Genomic DNA, 14543 nt, shown 5'->3' with positions numbered 1-14543 from the left:
TGGGGGCTCACCACAGTGATTGAGGCCCCAGAGTCTCTTAGGCCTTCTCCCTGCAGGGGTCCCACGTGGACTGGCTGCAGGTGCCTCCACATGTTGTGTAGGGGCTGTTTGGCCATGCAGGTGACTCTCTCCGCAGAGTGCACCTGTCTCTCGCCACACTCCATCGGACTGACTGGAGGGGGGACAGTCTCTGTAGGCTCATCTCCTCTCGTCAAACAAGCGAGCCGGGCTCCAGCACTCGGATTTGGGGCACGAGTCTGGAGTGCTTGGGATGCAGGACAGTTCATCCTCAGATGTCCGATTTTCCCACAGCCATAGCACTTCTTCTCCAGTCGTGGCACCGATGATCTCTGATCAGTTGCAGGGACGCTGCGGTGCGGTTGCTGGCCAAGAGCACCCGGGTTGGAAGATGCTTGTCTTTGGGGGTGATGAGCTGAAGAGGGGGGTACCCTTGGTGGTGCAGTCTTTTGGAGCTGGCTGGGCGCTTCTGCCCCCGTGGCCGAATTGCCACATATTTGTCTGCTAACTGGGCAGCCATCTTTAAGCTGGGTGGCTCCCGATCTAGCACCCACTCCTTCACTTCTGGGGCGCACCTGCGGTAGAACTGCTCCCTGCAGATCAGGTCAATCAGTGCGTCCCATGTAGTGGCTTCCGAATCCTTCACCTACTTCACCACGTACTGCCGCAGCTGGTTGGGGAACTGCTCATGGGTGCTGCTAGGATTCTTGGGCAAATCTCTGAACTTCTTCCTGTAAGACTCGGGAGTGATGAAGAATCGCTGGAGGAGGGCCTTCGCGACTTCGTCGTAGTTCCCACAGTCCTCCGTGACCACTCCTCGATAGGCCTCCAAGGCCTCTCCATGCAGAGTGGGCACAAGGTGTCTCACCCACTCTGACTTGGGTAGATCGTGTAGTTTACAAGTCCTTTCAAAAACTTGCAAATGTCCATCAATGTCCCCATCACTGTCTGCAAACTGAACTCGTCCTGATCTGTGTACAACAGCTGACAACGGCTCCCGGGGTACCACGGCCTGTGGTGCCCGCTCCGCATGCCACATCCGAATGACAAGCGTGCGTTCTTGCTCCGTTGCCCTTTCCCCCAATTCCGCTAGCCGATCTGCTAGGGTATCCGGGCCGCCCCCCCCCCCCCCCTGGGTCGTTGGGATCCTGGCCCTGCTAGGGATTGCTGGGAAACATTGCTGCTGTGAGAGAGGGCGGGGCTTGTTGGTCTCACCGGTTCCTTACGAAGGTCCACTGTTGGGCCGTCCTCTGCGATGCTGACGCCGTCAGTGCTTTCCACCTCCGCCCGATGGGACTCCTCCACGCTCATGAGCGCCGCCTTCATGACGCTTCTGGACGCATTGGAAGGGATATCCACACCCTTCTCCTGGCACACGATCTCCAGATCGCCCTTGGACATTCCGCTGAATTCCGCCATCTTGTGCGTTCTCCTGCGCTGCAGTTACTCCTCTCCTGAGTAACTCGGCTTCTCCAATCGGGTGATGAAAAGCCGCCTGGGATTATCCCACCACTATGCCACCAATTTCTGTGACAGGACAGTCCCGTACGAAAGCACTCGTCGCTTTCGCGTCCAGTCGGCTGCGCACAGAATGGAAGGTCAAGTCACACGAGGCCTGACCACATAGGGGATTCCCGCTTACCGTCAGTAACCGCCTGTTACTGACTCCACCCACTGCGCTGTGGGCGGGTTTTTGCTGCCACCACCAAACTCCTAACCTGTTGTGGCATTTGGAACCACGGTTCTGCTCTGTATGTGCCGACGCACTGCCTTACCACACCTGTGTGGTGTTGACGAATCCCCACTAGCCACTTGCTAGGCCTCTACCGGTAGCTGGCGGAAATTGGAGACGTTAGGTGCTTCCCTGGACAGCTAGAGAATGGGGCTATGGTTGTCATAACCCTGTAGGTCACAAGATGAAGCAATCTTCTTGAGGCAATGATGTTTATTTGCTCAAATATAACCTTTAAAAAGGCTCCTCCCTATTGCTAGGGGCAACAGCATACAATCAGATGTTTCAGCAGAATAAAGATGGTACAATACAATCTCTATGGGCCAACTGCCCTCCTTTTATCCCACTCCAATACATATTACCACAGGGGGTAAGCCCGCCCTGTGGTGTACAACCAATCAATGTTTACCCATGAGCTGTGCATGCCTTGGTCACATGCACAGCTAACATTGTTCCCTATGGACAGTGGGGAGTGGTCGTTCTCCTTTGACTGTCCCATCCTGGAGGATCAGGATACGTCCCGGTGCCGTTCAGTCTAGGCTGGGGGAAGTTTTCCCTCCTAAACTGACTTCCAGAAACCTGCCCGGGACCCAGCCCACTGCCTGCAGCCTGGATTTGGGCTCCAGAGCTGGGCAGCCTGGCTCCCCGGTCCAGGTTTCCAGGCCACTACGGGTGATCTCCATGGAGCTCCAGAAAACCACTCAGCTTGTTTCACAGCTGAGCTTCTTCTCTTTCTCCCAATGCCCCTTTAAAGTGTGAGGCTGGATGGGAAAGCATTCCGTTTTTTGGGGAAAAGGTCTGGGAGAATCCATCAGCCTGCACAGCCATGGATTCTCCCCTCCTGGGACACACAACCAAGTAAGTGCAATTTACCTTTAAATACATCACATTTAAATACATGTTTCCCTTTTAAATACACTCTGAGCCTGCACAGGCTCCACATACCTAGGCACTGCAGTGCCTTACAACATTCTAGATATGTTCTAAATTTAAAACAATGTGCTTATTCTGCCCAGCGCTGGGCTACCTTAATCCTGCAGCCTGGGGGACCGCTGGGCTCTCCCCAGGGGCAGCAGGACACACTGGGAGCTAGAAGCACGCTGGGGTGTTGGCTGCAGCAGGGGCTAACTTCCACATGCCCTGCTGCTGCCCTCCGTCCCCCAGCGTGGCTGAAATCGCCGCCTCGCCGCAGCCCCCCGATCCGGGGCTGCGGCGCACCCCCCTTCTGAAACCAGGCGGCTCGGGACGCTGATCCCGGCCGCCGTGGCTCTGTGCCGCTGGAGCGCTGAGGCGCAGGGAGCTACGCTCCCTGTCCCCAGCGTCCAGTTGCCCACGCATGCCTCCGCTGCTAGGGAGCCGGCTAGCCCTGGTCCCCGTGTGCGGCGCACCCCTCAGCATCACAGCAGCCCGGGACGAGCTCGTCCCGGCGGCTGCGCTCGGCCAGTCATGTAGCGCTGAGGCACCGGGAGCAGAGCTCCCGTCCCCCAGCGACGGCACCCACAGAGAGCGCTGCAGCGGGAGTGGATCTCCCGCCTGCAGCGGCTCTCCCTTCTCCCCGGCGCGCACACAGCTAGTGCGCCCGGGGCTGCACGGACCGCTGCCGGGAGCGGAGCTCCCGGACTCTAGCGGTCAGCGGCTCCCCTCTCCCCCGGCGCGCACACACTGCTCAGCGCGCCGGGGGCTGCCCTCACTGCCGTGGTCTCCGGAGAGGTCCGGGACCACGGCACACATAAAAAATACATTTGTTAAACATTTATAAAACACGGCGCCTAGCGCCCACAATATTTTAAACCTGGCGCCAAGCGCCCATTGTCTTTAAAATGGCGCCGGCACTAGGGGTTAACCCATTCAGTGCCGCGGCGGCCATTTTCCACGTGGCTGGGGCCTCTCCGGCCACAGAGCCCCTGGAGTAAGTGGAGATAAAATATCTCACCTGGAAGGTGGTTCTTCTCCTGGCGCTGGCTTCAGCTAGACGGGTGTCAGAACTTGGGGCTCTCTTGTCGCCCTCCTTACCTGGTGTTTCATGCGGGTAAGGCCGAGCTTCGTACTCGTATGTCTTTTCTACCCAAGGTGGTGTCTGATTTTCACATCAATCAGCCGCTTGTGGTTCCGGCACACTCGGTGGACTCTCCGGATACGAGATCATTGGACGTTGTCAGGGCGCTCAAGATCTATGTGGATAGGACTTCAGCTATTCGGAAGTCAGATTCCTTATTTGTTCTCTACGATGCTGCTCGCCGTGGTTGGCCGGCTTCTAAGCAGACTTTGTCTCGATGGATTCGACTGACCATCAGACAAGCTTATTTATCTGCTTCTCGGGAACCTCCATCTTCGATTTCAGTGCACTCTACGAGCTCTGTGGGACCTTCGTGGGCTGCTACCCCTGGGGTCTCCATGACTACTTTATGTCGGGCGGCTACTTGGTCGGGCCGACATACGTTTGTCAAATTCTACAAGTTTGACACTTTTGCGGCCTCTGCATCGCAGTTTGGCCGAGCGGTTTTACAGGACTCTCAGCGCTCTCCCACCCGTTTTGGGAGCTCTGGGACGTCCCCATTGTAACTACGCTCCAGTGGCCCCTAGTGGATGAAGGAGAAATCAGGATTTTGGTACTTACCGATAAATCCCTTTCTCCGATTCCACAGGGGACACTGGACGCCCACCCAGCGCTGTTTCCTCCTTTTTTGCTTAACGGTTGGCAGATCACTATGTGACTGCTTGTTTGGTTCAGTTTTACCTTTTTATTAGGTTAAGTTCCAGGGTTGTTTTGTGTTATCCTGGTTTACATGGCGGCGTTAACCTCCTCTACCTTCAAGTTTGTTTATTACAGCTCTACTCAGGCACAGTTTTACGTAGACTGGCTTGGAGGGGAGATAGTAGGGGAGGAGCTAGCCACAGTGTGAGAATTTTTAAAGTGCCAGCTCCCAATTACTGCCTACTATTTCCCCATTGTAACTGCGCTCCAGTGGCCCCTGTGGAATCGGAGAAAGGGATTTATCGGTAAGTACCGAAATCCTGATTTTCTGCTTACATATTATTTTAAGCTTTGCATTGGCAAATATTCATACGCCTGTGTCCGTTTCCTACAAGTGGGATGTTCCTTATGGGGATTGTTTTATTTACATTAGCAAACTGTAATTTTTTTATTCTAATATCATTGTACTGAGCACGCCTTGCTAAAAGCGGTCAGCATTTACTATCGCTCTCTCTTACAGGGGTGGCCCACCGGAGTCAGAGCAGCGAAGGCGTCAGTTCCCTCAGCAGTTCCCCATCGAATAGCCTGGAAACACAGTCCCAATCCTTGTCTCGCTCCCAAAGCATGGACATCGACAGCGTTGCCTGTGAGAAAAGGTAAAATGCGTTGGAACAGTTTAATATCAGCAACTCAGGGATGACTTTTCCTAATATAAATCATTGTGCTGATCCCTGTGGCCGACCGGAACAGTGTCTGATATTTGAAATAAGACTTGCGCCTGAAATCTTCAGTTGTCCTGCAGAAACACACTCTAACACTTGGCAGGCAACTGACCTTCCTTACCAACATCTGTAGTCAAACAAACTGTTCAGCTGCACAACTTGTTTCTATGGTTACAGATGGCGCTAAGTATCATACACACTTAAGCAAAAGTCTCAAAACTCAACACGTACCCTCTAAGATAGCAGACGGCAATCAGGGCAGACGTAAGTGCGTGCCGCAGGAGTAGTGCGATCACTCACCCACTCAGGTCACACCGGCAAGAGAGCTAGATTCAGTATAGATCTGGAAGATGGTGAGAAGACAGTAGCCCACTCTACGGGTTGTTTCCCACCAGAGGCCGGGTACGTTTCCTGGACTCTCAGTCCACGCTTTGCCCTTTACACCCGTCTCTGGGACAGGAGTGAGTGTGCGTCAGTGGGAAGACCGCTGATTGTGGAAATTTAAAAAATATTTCATCAAATCACAAGAATACGCGTGTTGATGACCGTGTGTAATTAGTAATCAAATATTTCTAAAGCTGAGTAGACAATACGCGATAAATCAGACGATGTTGCGATCTACATCTGATCGCAACGTACATTGTATAATGGGGTTGTGACCGGACGGTTCTGAAAGCCCTTGCGTCCCGCGTCACAGAATAGAGTTTAGGTCACACGGGACCTGGCCAATTAGGGGATTCCTGCTTACTGGCAGTAACTGTCTGTTACTGACTTCACCCACTGCGCAGTCGGCGAGTACTATGCTTCCACCACCAGACTCCTCCTTGCCGTGGCGTCTGGAACCACGGTTCTGCTCTGCATGCGTCGACACGTTGTCTTACCGCACCTGTGTGGCATTGACTGTTCCCCACTGGTCGCTTGACCAAGCCTCTGCACGGCAGCTGGCGAGAGTCGGAGCTTGGAGACGCTAGGTGTTACCCAAAACAGCTGAAGAACGGAGCTAGGTTTGGCATACCCCTGGGGGTCACAAGATGAAGGGGTCGTCTTGAGGCAGAAGATGTTTATTTACCCAAATAGTTCTAAAAAGAACTCTGCAATACAGCAAGATGTTTACAGCAGAAAATAGTTGGTTTAATATACTTTACACAGGGCAGCTGCCCCCCTTTTATCTTACCCCAATACACATTCTGTTTTGGGGGGAAAAGGACTGGGGGAATCCAGCAGCCTGCGCAGTCCTGGATTCCCCCTCCTGGGACACAATCATCCAAGTAAGGGCATGTTTCTTTTAAAATTAAATTTGTACCTTTAGATTGCTGTACATGTACTCTGAGCCTGTGCCCTGCACAGGCTCCACATACCCAGGCACTGCAGTGCCTCACCATACAATAGTAGTTTTTGTTTACCTTTAAATACATTGTTTTTTTGTGCTGTGATCAGCGCTGGCCTCCCCTAGCCCTGCAGCCTGGCTGCCCCTTCCCTCCAGGGCAGCTTGCAACTTTAGTGCCTCAGCCTCTGGAGGTGATCCGGGCTGCGGCCTTACCCCATCCCCCTGCTGAAGCTTGGCAGCCTGGGCTCGTCCCGGCCGCCGGGGCTCTGTGTCTCGCTGTGGTGCTGAGGTGTCGGGAGCGTAGCTCCTGGGCCTCGGTGCAGTTCAGCCCCTTACGTACCCCTCGCCGCATAGGGAGCCGGCTAACCCGGTTCCCCGTGAGTGAAGCAACCTGGGCAGCGTCCGTTTCCCTCTCCCCCGCCCAACGGCTGCGGCACTGAGAGACACTTCCCCTGAAGCCCGGCAGCTCAGGACACCCGTCCCGGCTACCGTGGCTTTTTTCACCTCTCTGCAGTGCTGATCTTGTATGCAATAATCTGTATTACATAGCAGCCAGTGGTTTACCTGTCCTCTCTGGTTCCCCAGCATGTCTCAGGTGGACGTAGACTCAGGAATAGAGAATATGGAGGTGGACGAGAGTGATCGCAGGGAGAAGAGAAGCATCGCTGATAAGGTAATGGCCTCTGTGACTTATCCTGTAATGCTGCTGTTATTGTTGGCTGTGCACAATGTGATTATCACACAGGTGCTGGGCAATTGTCCCAATATGGCAGGAAGTATGGCCTGGTGTTTATACAGTAGGTGATATGACCATTAGTAGGCAAGTTATGTTCAGCTGAGCATTATAATAATCCCCAGTGACGTGGGAGTGCAAGTCTTGTGCCGAGCTGTGTGATTGGCCGGTGTGACAGCTTACGCCGTCATATTGCAGTTAGTGGGGTGAGTAATGAAGAACTCCATTCTCCTGCAGGAGCCATTGTCGGGGTCAGAGGTGACAGAGGAGCAGTCGCTGCAGCTGGTCTGTAAGATCTTCAGAGTCTCCTGGAAGGACAGAGATCGTGACGTCATCTTCCTGCGATCCCTCTCCGCTCAGTTCCGGCAGGACAGTACAGAAGGTATATGTGGCTATCGCGTGTTCCTATATATGCGTCCAGAACACAGACAACCAACACGGCCTGTCAGGTCACTCGGAGCTGGTGGCATCACTGAGGCTTGAGGCACAAAATGCCTCGAATCTCAACATCCATCGTTCCAAGTGATCTGACGGGCAGAGGCAGCGCCCATACCGGCTTTGGGGATGGGTGTGATATAGGGTATTATAGAAAGCCATTTGTTATACAGTGTGCAAGTAGAACCGTATGTAATACAATACAGACATAGTCCCGTTACTTCAGCTTTTTATTTCCTCATCTGTCAGTATTGTTGTTATACCCAGTGACCGCCATCCTCCCTTACCCTGGGCGGACATGCTCTTCATCCATGTATTTACAGCAGGCCATGTGATACACTCAGTCTTTGATGAAAGGCTTGCATTGTATACAGGATGTGGGGCGTCTGTGTCCTGTATCTCATTGCCGGGGACAGAGACACTATATCTAAGGGCCATAAAGAAACAATACATAACCTTTTGTTGTATGATGTAACAGGAGGTGGCTTTTCCGGTATTGTGCTGTGCCTATAAAAATGTATTTCTAGTGTCCCACAAGATCTATACTGACCTATAGGAGAACACACTAGTAGGAAGCGATAATAATCCTGCATCTACTATGAAATGTAACAATATAAGAATCACAGTCATTGTCACCGGCGTATATCCTCTCCCTTACATAAGTAGTGTGTGGGACCCATCTGTATGTATGAGCAGGGCACAGTGCAGAGGGAGGTGTGGTCTAGGAGCAGGGCACAGTGCAGAGGGAGGTGTGGTCTAGGAGCAGGGCACAGTGCAGAGGGAGGTCTGGTCTAGGAGCAGGGCACAGTGCAGAGGGAGGTGTGGTCTAGGAGCAGGGCACAGTGCAGAGGGAGGTGTGGTCTAGGAGCAGGGCACAGTGCAGAGGGAGGTGTGGTCTAGGAGCAGGGCACAGTGCAGAGGGAGGTGTGGTCTAGGAGCAGGGCACAGTGCAGAGGGAGGTGTGGTCTAGGAGCAGGGCACAGTGCAGAGGGAGGTGTGGTCTAGGAGCATGGCACAGTGCAGAGGGAGGTGTGGTCTAGGAGCAGGGCACAGTGCAGAGGGAGGTCTGGTCTAGGAGCAGGGCACAGTGCAGAGGGAGGTGTGGTCTAGGAGCAGGGCACAGTGCAGAGGGAGGTGTGGTCTAGGAGCAGGGCACAGTGCAGAGGGAGGTGTGGTCTAGGAGCAGGGCACAGTGCAGAGGGAGGTCTGGTCTAGGAGCAGGGCACAGTGCACAGGGAGATCTGGTCTAGGAGCAGGGCACAGTGCAGAGGGAGGTGTGGTCTAGGAGCAGGGCACAGTGTAGAGGGAGGTCTGGTCTATGAGCAGGGCACAGTGCAGAGGGAGGTGTGGTCTAGGAGCTGGGCACAGTGCAGAGGGAGGTCTGGTCTAGGAGCAGGGCACAGTGCAGAGGGAGGTGTGGTCTAGGAGCAGGGCACAGTGCAGAGGGAGGTGTGGTCTAGGAGCAGGGCACAGTGCAGAGGGAGGTCTGGTTTAGGAGCAGGGCACAGTGCAGAGGGAGGTGTGGTCTAGGAGCAGGGCACAGTGCAGAGGGAGGTGTGGTCTAGGAGCATGGCACAGTGCAGAGGGAGGTGTGGTCTAGGAGCAGGGCACAGTGCAGAGGGAGGTCTGGTCTAGGAGCAGGGCACAGTGCAGAGGGAGGTGTGGTCTAGGAGCAGGGCACAGTGCAGAGGGAGGTCTGGTCTAGGAGCAGGGCACAGTGCACAGGGAGATCTGGTCTAGGAGCAGGGCACAGTGCAGAGGGAGGTGTGGTCTAGGAGCAGGGCACAGTGTAGAGGGAGGTCTGGTCTATGAGCAGGGCACAGTGCAGAGGGAGGTGTGGTCTAGGAGCTGGGCACAGTGCAGAGGGAGGTCTGGTCTAGGAGCAGGGCACAGTGCAGAGGGAGGTGTGGTCTAGGAGCAGGGCACAGTGCAGAGGGAGGTGTGGTCTAGGAGCAGGGCACAGTGCAGAGGGAGGTCTGGTCTAGGAGCAGGGCACAGGGAGGTCTGGTCTAGGAGCAGGGCACAGGGAGGTCTGGTCTAGGAGCAGGGCACGGGGAGGTCTGGTCTAGGAGCAGGGCACAGTGCACAGGGAGGTCTGGTCTAGAAGCAGGGCACAGTGCACAGGGAGGTCTGGTCTAGGAGCAGGGCACAGTGCAGAGGGAGGTGTGGTCTAGGAGCAGGGCACAGTGCACAGGGAGGTGTGGTCTAGGAGCAGGGCACAGTGCACAGGGAGGTGTGGTCTAGGAGCAGGGCACAGTGCACAGGGAGGTCTGGTCTTGGAGCAGGGCACAGTGCACAGGGAGGTCTGGTCTAGGAGCAGGGCACAGTGCACAGGGAGGTCTGGTCTAGGAGCAGGGCACAGTGCACAGGGAGGTCTGGTCTAGGAGCAGGGCACAGTGCACAGGGAGGTCTGGTCTAGGAGCAGGGCACAGTGCACAGGGAGGTCTGGTCTAGGAGCAGAGCACAGGGAGGTCTGATCTAGGAGCAGGGCACAGTGCAGAGGGAGGTGTGGTCTAGGAGCAGGGCACAGTGCAGAGGGAGGTGTGGTCTAGGAGCAGGGCACAGTGCAGAGGGAGGTGTGGTCTAGGAGCAGGGCACAGTGCAGAGGGAGGTCTGGTCTAGGAGCAGGGCACAGTGCAGAGGGAGGTGTGGTCTAGGAGCAGGGCACAGTGCAGAGGGAGGTGTGGTCTAGGAGCAGGGCACAGTGCAGAGGGAGGTGTGGTCTAGGAGCAGGGCACAGTGCAGAGGGAGGTCTGGTCTAGGAGCAGGGCACAGTGCACAGGGAGATCTGGTCTAGGAGCAGGGCACAGTGCAGAGGGAGGTGTGGTCTAGGAGCAGGGCACAGTGCAGGGGGAGGTGTGGTCTAGGAGCAGGGCACAGTGCAGGGGGAGGTGTGGTCTAGGAGCAGGGCACAGTGCAGAGGGAGGTGTGGTCTAGGAGCAGGGCACAGTGCACAGGGAGATCTGGTCTAGGAGCAGGGCACAGTGCAGAGGGAGGTGTGGTCTAGGAGCAGGGCACAGTGTAGAGGGAGGTCTGGTCTATGAGCAGGGCACAGTGCAGAGGGAGGTGTGGTCTAGGAGCTGGGCACAGTGCAGAGGGAGGTCTGGTCTAGGAGCAGGGCACAGTGCAGAGGGAGGTGTGGTCTAGGAGCAGGGCACAGTGCAGAGGGAGGTGTGGTCTAGGAGCAGGGCACAGTGCAGAGGGAGGTCTGGTCTAGGAGCAGGGCACAGGGAGGTCTGGTCTAGGAGCAGGGCACGGGGAGGTCTGGTCTAGGAGCAGGGCACAGTGCACAGGGAGGTCTGGTCTAGAAGCAGGGCACAGTGCACAGGGAGGTCTGGTCTAGGAGCAGGGCACAGTGCACAGGGAGGTGTGGTCTAGGAGCAGGGCACAGTGCACAGGGAGGTGTGGTCTAGGAGCAGGGCACAGTGCACAGGGAGGTGTGGTCTGGGAGCAGGGCACAGTGCACAGGGAGGTCTGGTCTAGGAGCAGGGCACAGTGCACAGGGAGGTCTGGTCTAGGAGCAGGGCACAGTGCACAGGGAGGTCTGGTCTAGGAGCAGGGCACAGTGCACAGGGAGGTCTGGTCTAGGAGCAGGGCACAGTGCACAGGGAGGTCTGGTCTAGGAGCAGGGCACAGTGCACAGGGAGGTCTGGTCTAGGAGCAGAGCACAGGGAGGTCTGATCTAGGAGCAGGGCACAGTGCAGAGGGAGGTGTGGTCTAGGAGCAGGGCACAGTGCAGAGGGAGGTGTGGTCTAGGAGCAGGGCACAGTGCAGAGGGAGGTCTGGTCTAGGAGCAGGGCACAGTGCAGAGGGAGGTCTGGTCTAGGAGCAGGGCACAGTGCAGAGGGAGGTCTGGTCTAGGAGCAGGGCACAGTGCAGAGGGAGGTCTGGTCTAGGAGCAGGGCACAGTGCAGAGGGAGGTCTGGTCTAGGAGCAGGGCACAGTGCAGAGGGAGGTCTGGTCTAGGAGCAGGGCACAGTGCAGAGGGAGGTCTGGTCTAGGAGCAGGGCACAGTGCAGAGGGAGGTCTGGTCTAGGAGCAGGGCACAGTGCAGAGGGAGGTGTGGTCTAGGAGCAGGGCACAGTGCAGAGGGAGGTCTGGTCTAGGAGCAGGGCACAGTGCAGAGGGAGGTCTGGTCTAGGAGCAGGGCACAGTGCAGAGGGAGGTCTGGTCTAGGAGCAGGGCACAGTCCAGAGGGAGGTGTGGTCTAGGAGCAGGGCACAGTGCAGAGGGTTGTCTGGTCTAGGAGCAGGGCACAGTGCAGAGGTAGGTCTGGTCTAGGAGCAGGGCACAGTGCAGAGGGAGGTCTGGTCTAGGAGCAGGGCACAGTGCAGAGGGAGGTCTGGTCTAGGAGCAGGGCACAGTGCAGAGGGAGGTCTGGTCTAGGAGCAGGGCACAGTGCAGAGGGAGGTCTGGTCTAGGAGCAGGGCACAGTGCAGAGGGAGGTCTGGTCTAGGAGCAGGGCACAGTGCAGAGGGAGGTCTGGTCTAGGAGCAGGGCACAGTGCAGAGGGAGGTCTTGTCTAGGAGCAGGGCACAGTGCAGAGGGAGGTCTGGTCTAGGAGCAGGGCACAGTCCAGAGGGAGGTGTGGTCTAGGAGAAGGGCACAGTCCAGAGGGAGGTGTGGTCTAGGAGCAGGGCACAGTGCAGCGGGAGGTCTGGTCTAGGAGCAGGGCACAGTGCAGAGGGAGGTGTGGTCTAGGAGCAGGGCACAGTGCAGAGGGAGGTGTGGTCTAGGAGCAGGGCACAGTGCAGAGGGAGGTGTGGTCTAGGAGCAGGGCACAGTGCAGAGGGGAGGTCTGGTCTAGGAGCAGGGCACAGTGCAGAGGGAGGTCTGGTCTTGGAGCAGGGCACAGTGCAGAGGGAGGTGTGGTCTAGGAGCAGGGCACAGTGCAGAGGGAGGTGTGGTCTAGGAGCAGGGCACAGTGCAGAGGGGAGGTCTGGTCTAGGAGCAGGGCACAGTGCAGAGGGAGGTCTGGTCTTGGAGCAGGGCACAGTGCAGAGGGAGGTCTGGTCTAGGAGCAGGGCACAGTGCAGAGGGAGGTCTGGTTTGGGGACTGGGTGGCAGCTTATCCCAGGACGGGAGATGAGGATACCCAGTAAGCTGCCAGTTACTGAGCACGCCACCTCTCGCAGGAGGGTATTATCCGTAGGGTGGCTCCAGCGCTTGGCAGGGATGATCACTCCTGGCGCAGTGTATCTGGGGGATCCTGAGACTCTGGAGATCTCCTATACCAGTTACTGATTAATATGTGATCCTTGTGCGTGTGATGTTGAAGTGATTGGTGCCCGTCATACGTCCTTTTCTTTCTGTTTCTTGTAGTGTACTCCAACTTTAAGGACTTAATTGGACAAATTTTGATGGAGGTCTTGATGATGTCCACACAGTCGAAAGATGACAACCCGTTCGCCAGCCTGACCGCCACTTCTCAGCCGATCGCAGCAACGCGAATCCCAGATGCGACTTTAGTACTGAATTCGGGGTCACATCCCGGCACCAGCCCCATGTTCTGTAACCCAGGATCCTTCGGCGCCAGCTCTGTATCAAGGCAAGTGGAGTGCTCGTTACACACCGCTGTGCTGTAGGTTTATTGTTCTAAGAGGGCGAAAGATGAAACTCTTCCTGATGAAGCCTCTGTTTTTGCTGAGAAGTCTCTTCTTACATATGGGTCGTGTGTGTATGTTTTATCATGTATGTGATTTACAGATCAGGAGTCCATTCTGCGTGAAAGGAGCGGTTTTCGCCATTCAGCGATGTGTAACCCTAAGGCATGTGTAAGGCACAGTCCTGCGTGTGCTGCCCCTGGTGGTGATGTTGGTCTGGGTGCAGAGAAATGCAGATATACTGTGTTGTCTTGGATCTGTATACAGACTTTATTCTTTTCTTTCTTCTGCTGCTGCCTAAACCTCTTTCTCTTTCTCTGCTCCAGTCTATATGATACTAGTCCTGCTCTCAGCACTCTCCGTATGCCTGCGGGTCACTCCCCCATCCTCCCTGTACTGAATACCCAGCTGAGCGGCGATGCGCAGTCCCTGCCCGGCAGTCCTCACGTCATACCGGCCAGCCCGCCTCTAGCCATTACCTCCTCCCCACGTTACCGGCCTTACAGTGTCACCCATTCAGGACCACTGCCCATCCCCTCCAGTCCAAGGACCGCCAACGTCTCTCCCATCATTCACCTGTCCAGCAGTCCTCTGGCAGTGCCCACCAGCTCACCTAGACAGAGGCCTCTGTTATCTCCCAGAGTGTCCCCAAGGCTGAACCGGATGCCACCTAGGTATTTCCTCCACGCGGTGTGTGCATGTGTGTGCCCTTTGCATCCTTGTGCCCAAGCGCATGTTTACCAGCCCTCACCCCAAGCCGGGGAAAGCCGCACAATGATGACCTGTCTCCATTCTCATAAGGACAGGATCTGACCATGGCGGTTATCTGTGTCCTGTGCGTATTCCTCCACCTCAGACTGCTCGGTACTAGCTGTAGTTATCCCATCACCTGCGTATAGTGTCAGCTACTTATGTTCCCGGCTTCTCAGCAGTGATGTTCTGCAGTCTGCGGGGAGGGGTAACCGAGGTCATTTGTGTGTATGTGTGGTGTTAGTATATGGGAAGGGATAACCGGGGTCATTTGTATGTGTGGTGTTAGTATGTGGGGAGGGGTAACCGGGGTCATTTGTATGTCTGGTGTTAGTATGTAGGGAGGGGTAACAGGGGTCATTTGTATGTGTGGTGTTAGTATGTGGGGAGGGGTAACCGGGGTCATTTGTATGTGTGGTGTTAGTATATGGGAAGGGATAACCGGGGTCATATGTATGTGTGGTGTTAGTATGTGGGGAGGGGTAACCGGAGTCATTTGTGTGTGTGGTGTTAGTATGTAGGGAGGGG

General features: G+C 55.8%; 1 protein-coding gene across 2 annotated transcripts in view; it reads left to right on the top strand.

Annotated features, from left to right (window-relative positions):
* Positions 1-14543, top strand: part of UBE4B (ubiquitination factor E4B) — a 134715-nt gene that overhangs the window by 51311 nt on the left and 68861 nt on the right. The window contains exons 3-7 of one of the 2 annotated variants that reach the window (XM_063943830.1): positions 4966-5101; positions 7080-7167; positions 7465-7609; positions 12985-13210; positions 13592-13939. In XM_063943830.1, the coding sequence (XP_063799900.1) occupies positions 4966-5101; positions 7080-7167; positions 7465-7609; positions 12985-13210; positions 13592-13939 (943 nt within the window). The remainder of the gene's footprint in view (positions 1-4965; positions 5102-7079; positions 7168-7464; positions 7610-12984; positions 13211-13591; positions 13940-14543) is intronic. The other variant, XM_063943831.1, reaches the window with a different exon arrangement.

The sequence above is a fragment of the Pseudophryne corroboree genome, chromosome 10 (assembly GCF_028390025.1).
Source record: "Pseudophryne corroboree isolate aPseCor3 chromosome 10, aPseCor3.hap2, whole genome shotgun sequence".
NCBI classification, from domain to species: domain Eukaryota; kingdom Metazoa; phylum Chordata; class Amphibia; order Anura; family Myobatrachidae; genus Pseudophryne; species Pseudophryne corroboree.
The sequence above is the reverse complement of the archived record's forward strand: the minus strand, read 5'-3'. Positions and strand labels throughout refer to the sequence as shown.